The sequence below is a fragment of the Macadamia integrifolia genome, chromosome 3, assembly GCF_013358625.1.
Source record: "Macadamia integrifolia cultivar HAES 741 chromosome 3, SCU_Mint_v3, whole genome shotgun sequence".
NCBI classification, from domain to species: Eukaryota; Viridiplantae; Streptophyta; class Magnoliopsida; order Proteales; family Proteaceae; genus Macadamia; species Macadamia integrifolia.
The window spans coordinates 1,790,374-1,807,372 of NC_056559.1; the positions used below are offsets into that span (position 1 = coordinate 1,790,374).

The following is a 16,999-nucleotide window of genomic DNA, read 5'->3' on the forward strand; positions in this document are numbered from 1 at the left end:
ATTGACTATAGTCTCATTGGGTTGAAATTCAACATTATACTTGAAGACTATTGGTTGATTTTTTAACAGGACAGCGAACCATGACTGCTTCGGAGAGTGTTGTTCAGCTTGATGGTTGGAGGAAGGGGTTCCCTAAAGTTAAAAGGTTGACGAGGCAGGGGGAGAAACCGACATTGCTCCAGATGTTGCGGATGTTGGTCAAATCTATGATCCTCGTGTTACACCTTCTCTCTGTGATTTCTCTAACCAGGCTCATATTAAAGTGGACAAGCACCAATCGACTATCGTCCTCGACCAGTATGCCAAGTGTTCCCCTGTTTCTGTCCTTTGACTTGGAGCTAATTGTTCGGCTCATTCTGGATCAATGGGTGTGTAACGTAGCCAGTATCCTTCAGCGCATCTCCTCTCTTCCGTCTTTAGCCTCTGTAATAGGTGCGAAGGCTACTCCCTGCCAGTGTGTGTGACTTCTCTCCTAACTAGCTTGCTTTCCGGGAAGCTCCTTAGCTCATACCTCGTTGCACTCAACTGGTTTGGCATAGGGGGTTTTTGGGGGTAAGCACACTCAAGTCATAAAGGGGGAAGCATTCCTGGGTTATAAATCCTGGGGGCTCCCCAACACACTTTTGGGGCTAGCCCCTTTCCCTTTGGTTCCTCCTGTCCCTCTTCCAAACCAGGATTTACGATCTAATTCTTTAAGTTTCATTTACCTGTTTTCATCAGGATTCCTATTTCGCAATCGTATCTCCTCTTATCATTAAGGAAGTATGAGTCCAGGTCCCCCCCTTAGACGTAAAGGGCCCACTTTTGTGCCCTATTTGATTCTTTTAGGTTCTAATCCCAATTGAAACTGCTCGATGGTTATTGTATATGTGGGAGAGTTAATATCAGTGAATTTTCGTAATTCTCTCTCTTCCAGTCCCCAATTGAAACTTCTTGACGGTTATCGTTTATGTGGGACAGTTCGTGAGTGGGATGTCCCAAAGGTTTTTTTTTTCAAATACTTGCGGATCAATGTAGCTAACCCCATTTAGTTGGGATAAGGCTAAGCTTTGTCGTTGTTGTTGTAGTGAACTCTCTCTCTCTCTCTCTCTCTCTCTCTCACACACACACACACACACTCTCTCTCTCCTAGTTTCACAGATTTTAATTTTAAAGGTGACAAATGAAGAATTCAGCCTTAGAACTGAAGAGTACTCAGTCAGGGTTGATGAATGGGATAAAAAATCTGTTTAGGTTTAAGGCGGGCATGAGCACAAAAAAGTATATGTCCTAAATTAGAGGTGACTCCATTAGCAATTCATGATGGCATTAAATACAGACATCAAGGTAGGCCCTTGAAATATTCACACGTCATTAAGCCATGCTTTTTATGCATCAATATGCCATTATATACTAATGAGAAAGAAAAAACAAACCACTGGGTTTGAGATGCATTCCCTCAAGTTCCCCGATTTAGCTAATTCCATAAGAGCAATTTCTGCAGCTGACTGTTCTGCCGCCTTACGATTGAAAAATCCAGGCAAAGAATCATATCCGATATTGTTCACAATGACTGTGGACCTGAAGCTTGGCTCATGGGAAGGACCCTCCTTTGTAGTCTCATAAACAGGAGTAGGAATCCCTGCCTTCTGTGCATATTCTTGTAACCGGCTTTTAAATATATAGCACTTTGGTATGCCTGTTAAAATTAAAAATCTGTAAGCATATACCAATTATTCATACACAAACAAAGTTCTTATTAAGAATGCAAAGGCAATCAAGTCCAACTATTTGAGTAAAGACATCCAATGGCCAGACTCTGTTAAATAATTTGTGGCGACTAACCATTACACAAGCTGCATGAGTTCCACTGCGCTAAAACTAAAAAGTTTACAAGAGTAACATCCAGTTGGCTTGGAATGTCTAGGCGCAGGTACTGGCCAAATCACATGCAATATAGATCCCAAAACAACTGGGGACCCATATATTTTTATTAAATTCTTAAATCTTTCAGTAGTAAAGCATTTTCAAGATTAAAAGTTTTAAGTAAGTACATGACTCGTACTTTTAGGCTCCTCGTTCAGTAGTAAAGCATTTTCAAGATTAAAAATAGGCTCCTCAAAAGTACTGAATGAAGGGACAATTTGACTTTTAAGAAATTAGAGAGGTCAAATTTACTTCTTCAACTTTCTCAGATATAAATTGAGCAACAATTTCAAATCTTTTACTTGAAATAGAAACATCACTAGGGCTATTGAGTTATCAACAAGGAAACAGTTGAATGGGAAATTTGCTTACTGGTGGTGGGGCAGCTTCAGGTTCAATGGGTCTGCAGGAGCTATTTTTGGCCTTAGGAATTTGACAGGAAAGAAGTAAAGAAAGCAGAGCTTCATAGAAATTTCCACCAGTAGGATAGCTTGAAGGAAGAGGGCCAGTAGGATAGTTTGAAGGAAGAGAAATGTCAGAAGGCTGGCAAGGGGAATTGAAGAGGGCCAGTTGATTAGTAGAAACATGTATGTAACAACAATCCGAAAATGCTCTAGTCAAAAGAAGGAGGCAACAAGAAAACTCTTCCACACAACGATCACATGCAGGAAATGGCCAACTCTTAATAAGAATGACTTTAGAGAAAAGGAGAGAGAGATACCAGTGAAGTGTGAATACACAGTGAACTGTTACTGAAACTTCAGCACAGAACTGTTCTAGTCTGTCCATAATGTAGAGCTAGGACACAAAGGACCTAAACCAGGCAGGATCCTGGAGACGATCAAAGCGAGTTAATGAATCACACATATTCATAAATCACGTCCTCAACTGGGTTCAGAATTGAAGGTCAATCAAGAACCAGACCCAGACCTTGGATCAGCACCAAACCTCAATCGAACCTTACTGTTGTGATGCTGATTAGATCCTCCAAAACTGAGCAATAGTTGATGAATGATAACTGAGATCGGTGCACTTCAAGGTTGCAGAAAATTCTCTCCAAAAACTCAGATCCAAGGGGTTGTTAGAAGGTCTTCGATCAGAATTTCCAGCAGCTGATTCTCCAGTAAACCAGTATCAATCAATTAACATTTCAGCAGCAGTAAGGGATAATCAATTGACTTCAGACTTGAAGCAGCTCTCACACACAGAAGTCGGTAGACAAAAGAAAGAGAAGAAGAAGATAGAAGATAGATAAATGGAATAGGGGACTATCTCAGTCCAGGGCCTCTCATGGCCTCTCACAGTCGCTGCATCTCACAGCCACTTCATCTTACAGTTACAGCACAAAGCCATTCTTTCATTCTTCAAATCGTTGGCTGTATTTCAGCCTTGGCTTTATTTTTAATAATCGTTTACAGCAATTGGGGGGTTTCTTCCTTGCGTGCAAAGAAAGTCCGTCACAACTTGAACATTATCCTTTTAGAAACTAAATACAAAGTAAATCTAGTCGGATAATAAAATAGAAAGAGTTCTAGAGTTAGAAACTACCAATTAAGGAATCTATATAAAATAGAAACTAACTTTAAGCTAATATAATCCCCCACGCAAGGAATAAACTTCCCTAAAAATAACACTAATACCAGCTGTCAAAACTTCTATACTGTTCTCCATGGGGTCCACTGGAAATCTACTAAAATCTTCCACATATTAACCACCATGCAAGGCTGCAGATATACCCTGAATTATCTCCCAAGCAAGCAGTAAAAAATAAAAATATCCCCTGATTATTTTCCACGCAAACTGTAAAAAATCTCCTCAATCTCCTAGAACTCTAACACACGCTAGGCAGCGAAATATCTAATTTAAAACCTGCTAATCCATGGCTATCTGGGACAGACCCGGCTGGACCAATGGCCTAAAATAAACCATATATGGCCCAAGTGTGCTGGCTTGATGGGGAAAACTTGGTGGACTTGGGCTTCTCCTTCATTCTCCATCGATCTACATCAGTCCAGGTTTGAAGTGCAGCCCTGGTTTACAAGATTAGTGATTGAAATCAATACCCCCTTTTCAGAGGAAAGGAAGTAAAACAATGTTGTTTAAGATGTGGAAGGAGATAAATATCTGGCACCAGATGGGTACATGATTGCATTATATAAACAAACTATTGGGAGGTTCTCAAGAAGGATTTATGGAACTTGAAGGAGTTCTATGAAGCTAACCATCTGGACCGGGGAGGCTGCGTACATTATGACCCTCCCCATACCCCACAATGGCGGAAGCCTCATGTACTAGGTACACCCTTTTTTTATATTTGTTTGGGGGACGAGAAAAAAGCATGAAAAAATGCAAAGTTACAAATAACCTTGGAATCAAAAGATTTAAGATAAGAAGAACAGAAACAGTGTACATGGTGTGTAATATAGTAACAAAAGGACTGAAAGTGGGGTAGTGAAAATTGATTATAGGGAGATAACGCAAAGTGAAACTTTTAGGTAGCTAAGTTCAATCATAAATAAAAGAGAAATAGAGGATGATGTTGCACAAAGAATTAGTATACGGTGGAGGAAGGGGAGGGTTGCGTCGGGGTGTTGCATGATAGACGTATTCTTTTAAAACTCAAAAGGAAATTCTTATACGACCATTGTACTGTTATAAAACCTGTAGTGATGTATGGAGTTGTACATTGGGCAGTGAAGGAACAACATTTAAACAAACCTAATATATCTGAAATGATGATGTAGAACGGATGAGTGGTAAAACTAGAAGAGATAATAAGGAATGAACAAATTAAATGTCATTTAAGAGTATTCTGACACAGAGACTGAACTTAATTCAATCTTCTTCTGCAATACCCTAAGAATACTCACTGGCAGGCGGTGTGTCGTATCCTAAGATATCTAAACGGGGCTCCAAGAAAGGGGCTAATTTATTGGCCACATCAGCATGTTGATTTGGTCAGGTTTTCTGATGCAGACTAGGCTGGTTCTGATAGTGATAGGTGATCTACCACAGGTGATTGCACATTTCTTGGTGGCAATCTTGTCACATGGAGGAGCTTTAAGCAAATGAATGTGGTTAGATCAAATGTTGAGGCTGAGTATAGGGTTATAGCTCATACTGCAATTGAATTGATGTGGTTGAAGTCACTGCTTCAAGAGTTAGGTTTTCCAATTGCTAAACCTATGAAGAATTTCTGTGATAATCAGGCTATTGTCTACATTGCAATTAACCCAGTGCTTCATGAAAGAACTAAGCACACTAAAGTCAAATCACTTTGTGCGAAATGCAGTTATGAGGAAGACAGGAAGTTGATTGTTACTCCATTTGTTCCTTCTGCGGATTAGCCAGGTGATATATTTACAATCCTTTGTTTCATCCTGCTTTCCTAAAAGGTTGTTCGAAACTGGGGGTGATTTATATGATCCAGCTCTAGGAGGAGTGTTAAGTTGTTAAGTGTGTCACAAGAGTATTATTGTCCCTGCAGTAATGAGTTGCTAGTTGTCACGATTGGGGGTTTGTTCCTCCACATGATAGAATTGATTTTTATCCTCTTATTTAGTTTCCTTTTCATTATGTAACAGTGCCAGCTGCATCCCTTACAGATCCGGAAGTCGAGTCAAATTGATACCCATCGTCAAATTCACCAAGGGTATAGACGAGAGCAGAGGAAGTGCCTAAGCCACATCACAGCCAACAGCATCCAAAGAGTTTTTCCGCAGCTTCCTTTCATCTGGTTCCATAAGTGGCAGTCCCGACGACAAGAGGTCAGAAGGCTCTTGGCGCCTTGTAAAGACCGATCTATGATTTAGTACGCTAATTAGGAGTCCTACTTAGAGTCCACCTTCTATTAGCTTCTATTAGGTTGTGATTGGGATTATAAATAAAATATAGATTGACCACTATAGAAATAAAGCTGAGTCTATAGTGGTTCAGCAGTTTCTCCTCCCTCTCTCTCTCTCTCTCTCTCTCTCTCTCTCTCTCAAGCTGGTCTTTTCTCTTCTACAAGCAGGTTTGCTGATTAAGTGTTGATCTGCATTTTGTTACAATAACCAAAAATAACCCTAAAACTGAAATAAGAGACTGTAATAAGTAGGTAACTAAACAACTACCCAATCCCTTATGAGTATCCAACTTCCCTAACATGGAGTCTGTCCACCCCGTTGGAGAAGATTGAATTAAGTTCAGTCCTCATTTGAATTAGCTTTCCTAATCTTCCATTCCAATATTGCTCGAGTGATGCTTTAAGTATCATCGGCAGTGTTCTTGGGAGAGACTTTCATTTGCGCCTATGTGTGTTGAATTTCATGCAGAGAGAGCTCCCCAATTCAGTTGCAATATATGATGATGCCAGGATTGTTTTCAATCAAAAAATAATTTATGATTGAAATCTGACGCGCTGTGTTCATTGTAAGGCATGTGGTCATGCCTCTGATCTTTGTGACAATAATGGAGCAAGGCCAAAGGTGCTCCGCACGGAATGGAAGAGGAAATCTGTTCAGGTTGAAGGTCCAAGTACAGTCAATAATGGTGGTGCTAAGCCCATGCTGGAGGCTAAAAGAGGTGGTGATTGCCATGAAGGTGGAGATCCGATGGGTGACATTCAAAATTCAAATTTCAAAACCAAAACATTAGATAAAGCAAGAGGGGATTCAGTTACTAATATAATTCTTTCTCCTTGCGGGAAAATCTGAGGATGATGATATGCCTAATGATGATTCATTGGGGTTATTGACAGATCTAATTTGGAGGCTGATTTAGAAGTTACAAATTATCCAGCATTAGAAGGAAATTTTAATGAGTCATATTTGAATAGATTGTCAGTTAATGAGGACAATAGCACTGGGAAGATTTTATCCCTTCCAATGTTTTGAGTGAGGTAGAGATGGGAGAGAGAAGTTGGCGCTTAAGGAGAGTTTGACTTCATCCACACCTTATTTGAAGGAAGAGGAGCTATCAAAGGAGAATCTTGAAATAGATATGGAAGGAATGGTGTTGGGTGATGGTGTGATTTTAGAAGATGATATTGACTTTCTTGAGGACCGTAACCATATTGAAGACTTGTTGTCTGCTCATGAAATGAGGTTCAAAAAGAAGAAGAAGAAGAAGAAGCCTTCTCCCTCCCATTAGCCGCCTCTCCATAGCAAGGTTCAAGAACTCATTTCATTTCAGTGTTTCAGTAGTTTTGAAACCACCGAAATTTCGTTGAAATGGTGTACTTTCTCCCATGTGTTCCGCTGACCATTTTGGGGGCTAATGGCTGAAGTGACTGAAATTAGCGAAATGAGTGAAATGAAATGACCAAGATGGCCAAAATTTCAATGAAATAGTGCATTTTTTGGCCAAAATGAGCGAAATTTCGAAACACAATGACCAAAATATGACCAAAACTATGTACTTTTATATTTCATATGCCATTGCGTCTCAATAAAAAAAATACTGAAATATCCAAGATTTTGACGAGTTTTCGAACCTTGCTCCATAGTCAGAGTGAATCTCTAGAGTATTGTGATTCCATCACTAAGATCTCAGTGATTGATTCCTTGGATCAACCAATTAGTAATGGCGATGGGGTTGCAAATGTGGATGATAACCTGCTTCTGTGTGGGGCAAGTTTGGAGTCTGATGAAGGAAATCATTCCTTTATATCTCGGATTGGCACACAGCCTCCTTAGGTTGTCCCTCTTAAGATAAAGATCTTGGATTAAAGTATAATGAGAAACTAATGCAACATATTGAAAATCTGGAGCATAAGACAGAGTTGAAGCAAAAAGAAGAGGAACTTCATTGGGAAGACACTCGAATTACTGCCTTGCGTAGGGAGAGGAGTCACCATATTAGGTTTGCCCCTTATTTTCTTAGCTCAGCCGATTGGAAAAATTTGATTTGATGTTTTGATAATTTTGTGTTTCTTTCTATTTCTCTAGGGCCTAGTGCCTCTTGGTGGCATCTTGCCTTGTAAATCTTTTCCTTTCCCTTTGGTTAGGGTTTTAATATATTTAGTTATTCACCCAAAAAGAAAAGAAAAAAAAAAGTAAAAGTTACTATCCACCCAAATAAAATAAATTCCCAAAATCCCACTAGACCCAAAACCCAATTGGACCTGGTTCATCTCGGTCTGAATGGTCAGAGAGGCCAAGCCGGTTCAGCCACAAATCTGCATCATAAGAGAGTTGGTGCCGGTGGTAAGCCTAAAATGATTCTAGGAGAAACATTGAGGAGAGGCATGTATACCTTAGGACTAGCAACAAGTATGGCTTTGGTTAGAGAGGGTTGAAAAGAAGGATCCATGTATCCAACCCAATTTAGTTGGGACACGGATGAGTTGAGTTTTTAATACTAAGAACCATTCAAAGTCTAGTTGTGCATATGATTGATTTAGGATGGAAGTGAGACCTTCAACGCAATCGATTCCAATATTTCATCCAGTTTTGAGAACCCATAGGCACAAATCTCACATAATAGATAAAACTACTCTAAGAAAATAAAAGCACGAGGATGCTGCCTTTATAGTAACCAACAAATTTTGCAAGTATTGATTTATTTACAATACAAAATATAGTAATGGTACAGAAAACATTGAGATGTGATCCTTTAGTTGCTAAATAGTTAATCCAAACTAGTAAATATCATAAACCCAGCAGCAGGAATACTTCATACACGGACTCTATCAAGATACACTAGTGGAGTACGAGAACCACAGCAGATAAGTTGTGCAATTTGACGAGTATTTATGAATGGAAAATGTTATGCTTGAGCAGCTGAAACTCAAAAAACGGAAAAGAAGAAAAGGATAGATGCTATGATAACAAAGTTTGATATTCAATAAACACAAATGGCAAATCCAAAAGATATTGAGCTACGATCCAATTGTCAAGAAAATTGGCAGGCAACATGAGTTTATAATAAAAAAACCCATTTATATAAATATGAAATGAAACTGTAGAAACTAGCCTGGTGGAAGCAGAGATATAGCTAATTCAGCAACTTCATTAGTGCCTAACTGCCCAGAGAAGGCAAAAGATGCATGTTTTCCAGTTGACAGACACAGAGGCCAGAGACAGCCAAACTTTATGCTAATCTGAGTAATGAGATAACATTAATGGAAAGGGGAGAAAAAACCTATTAAACCCCACTGAAACGGTAATCATATAAAATTCATAGGTCACCCCCCCCCCCGGTTAGCAGATAATTAACTAGTTTCTTTCCCCCCACGTCCAGCACAAACACTAGGAGACATGCAGAGAGCAACAATTAAAAGCACTCAAATATACAGAATTTATTCGTTTCAAGTGACCAGAAGAACAAAACGAAGCAATTACATCAATCAAGACCGAACTCCAGAGACAAATAAATCCAACATATGGTAAAGAAAAAAACACTAGAAATCACCATTGTCACTAGAGCAAGGCGTCGAGAAAGATGAGAGAGTGAGGGTAAGAGTGTGGGAGAATTTCTTACGCACCTTCGAACCCATTATTGGGCGACATGTCTTACCTATCGCCTGAAGAAAGCCAAATTTGGCTCTCTTTTTCTCTACCCTGGAAACAAAATATGATTCTCTATCGCTCTATCCCTCTCTAAAACCCAGAGCCGAGGAACGGTCTAGTCTCTCTCTATGGGGAGCATCTCAGAAACTTTCTAGTATGAACAGTGATAGTTACTAAAAAGTAATTTACAAAAAAAAAAAAAAAAAGTAGAAAAACAATAGCAAATGGCAAAACGCCCACGCCCCCGGCACCGCTACGCTAACTCGTACGGATTGGCGGATTGCGCGCGAGTCGCATGACACATGCCATTTTCTCCTTCAGAAACACCCCCATGTTCACTCAAAATGACAGAAGATGGGACATTTTGGAGCACTGCCCGTCTGCGTTCAAAAGGGTCGTGCTGTTCCGGGTTTTTCAAAACCCTAGTCCAGGAAAAAAAATATATTCCCGGGTTAGAAACCTAAGTTCAATTAGTCCCAACCCAACCCTAGGTCAGGTTGAGATATTTAGCCCTATATCAATCAGTCAAAGCCCAATCCAAGCCCTAGCTTCGGTTGAAATACTATTATGCATGATTACGTAATGTATTTATGTGTTCAATTAAAATAGGGAAAATGATAGGTATGTTAGCGTAGTACCTAGGAATAAGGTATACTAGCGTGATTTTAACCGTTAGATGAAATATAAAAAAATCTGATCCGTTCATGTGGCGAGGTCTTACAAAACCTTTCCAATACCGCTGCTCCACGGTACTACTCCTCCAATCAGCCCCTTCTCCGCCAGTGTGCTTGAGCATCACGTCGTTGACAACGATCCTTTCTTTTTTTTGGTAGATACTGTTGTCTGCAAATCGATAGAAGGACAAAAAAAAAAAAAAAAAAAAAAAAAACAATTGTTGCCGGAGAAACCAGGAGAAAAAAAAAGTTCAAAACTCAGTGGAGAAGAAGTTCAAAACTCGGGGAAAGTAGCAGCGGAGAAGCGGCGGTAGCAATGACTCAAACCAGAGTAGTCAGTGGAGAAACTCTCCTGCTTGTAGCAGCGAGCCATGGAGAGCAACCTCTCCTACTTACAGTAGCCGCAGTGAGGCGGTGAGGCAGCAGCAGCGACAGTAGCAACAGCACAACGGTGATAGCAATGACAGCGATAGCAGCAGCTCAAACCAGAGGAGTCAGTGGAACAGCGGCGGTCAGCGGCTCTCTACAAATCGGTAGAAGAAAGGGAAAAAACTTGTCTGCGATGCACACGCCTCTCTCTCTGCAAATCGATAGAAAGAAAGGGAAAAAAAAACTGTTGCCGGCAAATTCGTGAGAAAACAACTCTTGTTGCGGCAGCAAGGCGGTGGCGGCAGTGGCAATGGCACTGGCGAAGGCGGTGGCTGCAGCGGCAACGGCAGCAGAGATGTGCGAGCTCCCTTCCCTCCTCCACCTCCGGCCATGGTTCTTTCTCCCTCTTTCCTCCTGCACCATGATTTATCTCCACTATATTCTCTCTCATACTATGCTTCGATTTGAGAGAACGAAAACAAATCCAACTTTCTCCGTCTGATTTGATAAAAGATCTCACCGAAGTTTGCTTTCTCCGGCTGGATCCACTAAAATGAATGTCTTTTCCAACGAGAAGAGAGAGAGAGAGAGAGAGAGAGAAAAGGTGTTGCAACCGTGGATTGTAAATTTGTATATCTTCTTTCCATCCAACAGTTCAATTCAAGTTGACCAAATCCTAAATCCTGCTAGCATTCCTAATTCCTAGGTACTACGCTAGCATACCTATCCCTCTCCCATTAAAATATTATTATAATATTATATTATATATAGGGTCAGGTCTGGTTTAAACTGATGCCTCAACCGAGCTTGGCCTTTTGAGTTGAAAACCCTAATATAGGCTTTGCCTCGGTTTAGGGCGAGCTTAGGTTTGTCGGACCAAACTTGCACCCTTAACCTATACACATAGAGGAGCCAAATTTTAACCTAGCTTTGGTTAATAATAGTTAAGTTTTTTTTTTTTTTTCAATCAGAAATCAGACAAACATCATTAAGAAAAGTTAAAGAAGGAGAACCTTCTTCTCAAAGCTACAGAGCTACAAAAAATAGGAGGTGGTTGAAACCACCAATTCCTATACAAATCAAATCTGATGGCTCCTTGAGCTAAAAGGTGAGCGTCACTATTATAAGCACGAGAGAGAAGCAAAAATTGAACAAAACTAAGGGCCCGTTTGATAACATTTAAATAAACGCATTTTTGTCATTTATGTGTTTAGAAACGGCAGAAACGGAACAAAAAGCATTTGATAAAACTGTTTCGTTTCCCTTGTTTTTAGAAATTGAAATTGAAATTTCTACATATTTATGGTTCAAGAAACGACATAGGTGAAAACAAGTAGAATTTGTCTACTTGTTTTGCCATTTATGGAAACGACTCGTGGCTATTATTTCGCTGATTACTATTGACTTCCAGAAACATGACTCATCAAACGTTTTCAATTCCATTTTTGTTTCTAAAAACGAAAATTTATGTTTCTGTCGTTTTATGAAACAAAAACGACAGAAACATTATCAAATAGGCGAACAACTAAAGCTAAAATGTCTTGGACAATAGGCGATGCAGCCCAGTCTCAAAAGTTGACAAACCTCTACAAGCATTGATTACAGCAGAGCAGTCACTTAAAATCATCGGAGAAGGTATACCCAAAAAACTAGCCGGCAATATTCCATCTCTAGTAGCCTCGGCTTCAGCGGCATCAGTAGAAAAACTATAACCAACTTTACAGTAGGCCACCACAAATCCTCCCGAAGCACCTCAGATAAATGTGGCTAAGGATAGCACCTCAACCACATTTATTCGAACACGCTCTCCAGGCACCATCAGAGGACAAGATGAAGTGATCACGAGGGACAGAGAGATCGGATACATCACCACAGGAGGAACATCGAACAGCCTTGAGGAAGTAGTATTAGTAGTCCACGTGGTTAAAAATCACATTATTCATTGCCCTCCATATCCGAGTAACTGTTTGTGTCGGATTATCATATGCATATATAAACATACATATGAATGATTATCACATCAATTTGACAGATGGCACAAAGTTATGAATTTTTTAGGTTTCCAAAATAAGGTCACGTGGAGTTAAATTTCCCTTGAAAATATGTATCATTAGAAATTAGAGGAAAAGACAAATACACAAAATTATCCTCGCAGTGAATGCGGTCTTGTAGCCAGCATCGGATGGCTAAGATAACCTCGAGGCATGTGCCTTGATGATCTCAGCCATCTGATGCTCACTACACCACTTCATTCATTGCACAAAATAATCGTTCAGACATATATAAGTCTTTTTTTTTTTTTTTACTATACAAAAGAATTGAGATGTGATCCATACAAGCTAGGCCACACAATTGAGACGTGTCACCAAAATTGAGATGTGGCCTATGTTCCCCATGGCTTTAAAAGTTGGATTGGATCAGTCGATTCCGATTATATGGTTTTGCTCTCAATTTTGATTAGTTTGGAAAAATTACTTAATTACCTATTTTTGGGTTTCATTTACAAAATTATCGACTTAAAGTTTCAATTAACAAAAATACCCAAAATTATATTAGGATTTACAAAACTACCACTCAAAGTTTCAGTTAACAAAAACAACTAATTGTATGTGGAAGACAAAGGAGAATCACTATTTTTGTAACTAAACTTTGAGTAGCTAATTTTAAACCTAAACCTAATTTTGGATATTTTTGTTAATCGAAACATTGGGTGGGTAGTTTTGTTAACTTTGATTTTGGGTGCGTAATTTTGTAAACCTGAACTTGAATTTGAGTATTCTTTTGTTAATTGAAACTTTAAGTTAATAGTTTTGTAAAGGAAACCCCAAAAATGGGTAATCATGTAAAATTGTTCCCTTATATATATTTTTTTTAACGGTTATTCTCTGCAGTGAATGTGGCGGTGTGTGATGAGCATTGAATGATTGAGAGCATTTGGACATGCACTTCGAAGTCGTTAGGGTCATTTGATGCTCACCGCACCGTTGCACTTACTACAGACGATGTTTTCAAAGTTTTTTTCACCTTCTAAACAAGTTTACCTCCAAGAACAATTCGACCATTACGGATCAGACAGGTATAGGAAATAGGAAGGCTATCGTTGATCCCATACCGATACTTAGAAGTAGGGGTGAAACAGAGCGGGGTTGGGCCGGGTTTCTTAAAACCCTAACCCAACCCTAGGTCCTCAAAATTAAACCCAAGCCCAACTCAACCCTGTCGGGTTCATGTTTAGGCCCAACTCTGTTGGGTTCATACCAACCCAACCCGACCCTGATAGGGTCAATTAAGGCCGGGTTGGATCAGGTTGATTTGGGTTGGATTGACCTTAGCATCTATAAAGTTGGATTAACCTTGATTGATATTTTTTTGTTTCCATTCATGTCTCATATATTAAAAAATTATAAAAGAATAAATCCCTATTAGAGCCCTAATTTATATTATAAAGATGCAAGGTTAAATATCGAATCAGGTTGAGCCGAGTTGAAGCCTCAACCCAACCCAACCCCAGAGTTGGGGTTTTTCAACCCTAACCCGTCTTCAGGCCAAAAACTTACCAAATCTTGAGGGGTTCAGGCGGTTTCGGGTCGTCAGGTCAACTTTCACCCTATTGAAGTTAAAACCGTGGTCCGAGGCGGTGAAAATGCCGTCCGTTCAGAATGGCTTCCTGGTTTTTCACTTCCATGCGCAGCGATCTTGTTATGGCCAGAACGTAACACGATTTCGTTGAATCCTAGCGCACCCTAAAGAGGACACTATTTCGCCTCTCTCCAACGGCAACCGTCCTGGTTAATAAATGAACGGAGTCGGACTGAGGTACTCTCTTAGCTGTTTCTCTCTTCATGCTTGCTAGAAACTGTCATAGTTCAATTCAAATATCCAAATCTCTAACTACAGAATTTGGTTTTCGTTATTTGGGTTTAAGAAGAAAACCCATAAATTGTTGATCTCGCTTTCCATCCATATATTCTGTTAACGATTTATATTGTTTCAGGGAGAAGATACAAATTGTTTCTCTTTTCTGTATAAAACAGTTCTTTGAAGTTTTTCTCAATGAAGAGTTGATTGTAGGAGCTGTCGTTCGATTTCTATTCTAACTCGTTAGTTTTCGCTATTCTAGCAAACCATTTTATTTTATTTCTTTATTTCAAGAAAGAACAAAGCAATAGAGGTCATGCAGTCTACCTGTTCGATAGAAGGCATGAACCAAAAGAAGGTTAGGGCAGAATCCCAAAGCATAATTACTCCCTCTAGTCGTTATAGTTTAGTTGATATAATAGTCATGCCACAAAAAGGCACCAAAATAACCTTGATTTTCTCTGTCCAGCACCTCCATCATTTGCTATGTGTCTGGATTAAATTCGTATACTCTATGCAGTAACATTTGAAATTAATGATTTTCATCTGAAAAAATTGGACTTCTCTTCAAAGACGAAGAGCTATTGGTGGCTTCAAAATGGGCTTGCCACTCGGGTTGATGAACATTAATTAAGGCTCTCTCGGTTAGCAGCAAAGTAAAATAAAAATTGGGTGGACCTCGGTTGAAAAATATGTAAATTGAAAAAATAAAATACCAACTTTTCAATTGGATTGGGTGGAAAAAGAAAATAAACTCTTTGGTTTAATTTACTTGTGGCTATTTTCACTCACTTCACTTGTAACTAAAAAAACCCAAGGGAAGCCTTATTGCTTTCCTTACTTTGGCAGAAGGCATATAGAGAAAACAAGGTACCTTTTTAGGCTAAGAATTCGAATAGCTGTCCCAAATTCAAGTTGATTATGTTTCACTTCTTCCTCGGAGAAAGACAATCAAACAATTCCTAGTCATGGTCCTCGTAGATTACTGTTCTCCTCCTTGGCCAGTGGAGAGTTGGTTACACAGGTAAATCAGCCACTAAAAATTTCACTTTTGCATGTTTAGACTTCGGAGATATCAAGTCACGAGCAGATAATTAGCTCATGAGCTATGGATGTGACTCTAAAGCTTCAAATAATTTCTTCGGCAAAGTTTTTGGTTCTGATTAATGGCAGTCCAAATTGATAGATCTCTAGTTCAATTGGGATCCGCCTAAGGTGCCGCCACTACAAGAAATGCTATTTTAAGCGATGGCAATCGGTGACGGAAATATTTTTACCATTCCTGTTCATGCTAGCTAATCATGGAGTCTATGTCCCGCAGTCTACAGATCCACCTTGAATAGAATTTGATCGAGATTTTCCCAAAATGTAAGTCCATCAAATTGTCACATCTTGCTTTTGTCGATGATCTTATCTTTGTCAAGCGGAGGTTGGCTCCAAGGTCATATCTCCATCAAATATTTGGGTCAGCCGCTACTATCCTCCAGCTAAGGGCCCACCATTGTACCCCTATGTTTGATGCCTTGAGAAAGAAATTACAACTTAGAAAGCTAAAGTCATACATCTAGTGGTGTAAAGCTTTTGATTGCCTTATGTCATTAGGAGTCTATTGGAATACTTGATGAGTGCTTTCCTTTGGAGAGAAAGTGATACATCAACTTCCTCCACACCATAAGCTGGGATTTAGTTTGCAAGCCGAAGACTGAGGGAGGGCTAGGCATCCGGTGGTTAAAGGAAATAGTTAAGGTGGCGTTCTCAAATGAATTTGGAAGGAATCCAACTAATGGTTTTGAGGTGAAGTATTTAAATGGTTGAAAAGGGTCTTTAAATGGTTGAAAAGGGTCTGAGGCATGGTTTCAAGTGTTGGTATTGTATTGGCTGTATCAAATTGGTATCTACTGAGACCAATATCCCCAATCCCTGATCAATCCAGATCGACTATCCGTATCGTTTCAGAGGTTAAGTAGTAAAAAAATTGAACTTCAAAAAAAAAACGAGGGCAAAACCTATCGATACATGCTGATCTGATCCGATCCAAATTGACATCAATAGATATCAATACCAACATCGATACCATCCCCTAAATCTATGGTCTAAGGTGTTGCCCTCACCTTGCTCGCATCCACAAAGCTTTTTCAAAATCTCACGTCACTTACCACCACACTACCCTAAAATCTTTCCATTTATATCTCTTCACTTTTGACTTGAAAACGTAGGAAACCCTTCCACATTACCCTAAAATATTTCCATTCATACTTTGTCCACGTTTGTCTTGAAAACTTAGAAAGCCTATATATACACAAGGGGGGGCGGGGTTGGCCGACATAGGCTACCTGGTTTTTACGGTCAAGAGGAGACGATGGGGAAGAACTAACTGCTTGCATTCCTGGTGGTGATGCTGATAAGGCCTAAGCAAAATGGTTCCAAATCAATCTCAATTCTTAACTATTCAGAGCCCCGGGCTGCATGGTAATTCCTATTTACTTCAAATGATTTGGATCCAGGAACAAGAAAGCCTTTGTGATATAGCTATCTAACATGTCTAGGATGCCCACATTGAACCCTTTATTCAGACTCCTACCCTTCTAAGTTTCTTTTAGTTTGGATCGCAATTCTCAATTTGAGAAGTTTTACTATGCACTCTATGCCTTTGCTTACTCTGAAAAAAGATGAATTTGATTACAGCCTATAGATAGAGAGAGA

General features: G+C 39.5%; 1 protein-coding gene across 1 annotated transcript; it reads right to left on the reverse strand.

Annotated features, from left to right (window-relative positions):
• Positions 1-1,263: 1,263 nt before the first annotated feature.
• LOC122072956 (double-stranded RNA-binding protein 1-like) lies at positions 1,264-9,556 on the reverse strand. Its single transcript, XM_042637399.1, has 2 exons — positions 9,371-9,556; positions 1,264-1,678 (listed from the first exon to the last, which is right to left on the reverse strand). The coding sequence occupies exons 1-2, from the start codon at positions 9,393-9,395 to the stop codon at positions 1,386-1,388; spliced, it is 318 nt and encodes a 105-aa protein (XP_042493333.1). The 5' UTR covers positions 9,396-9,556; the 3' UTR covers positions 1,264-1,385.
• Positions 9,557-16,999: the final 7,443 nt, after the last annotated feature.

Bases quoted from the DNA above. Each gene is read 5' to 3' on its own strand.
- LOC122072956 (XM_042637399.1), bottom strand. From the start codon at position 9,395: ATGTCGCCCAATAATGGGTTCGAAG. The intron at 1,679-9,370 runs GTGCGTAAGAAA...TAATTTTAACAG, and splicing joins GCCCAATAATGGGTTCGAAG to GCATACCAAAGTGCTATATA.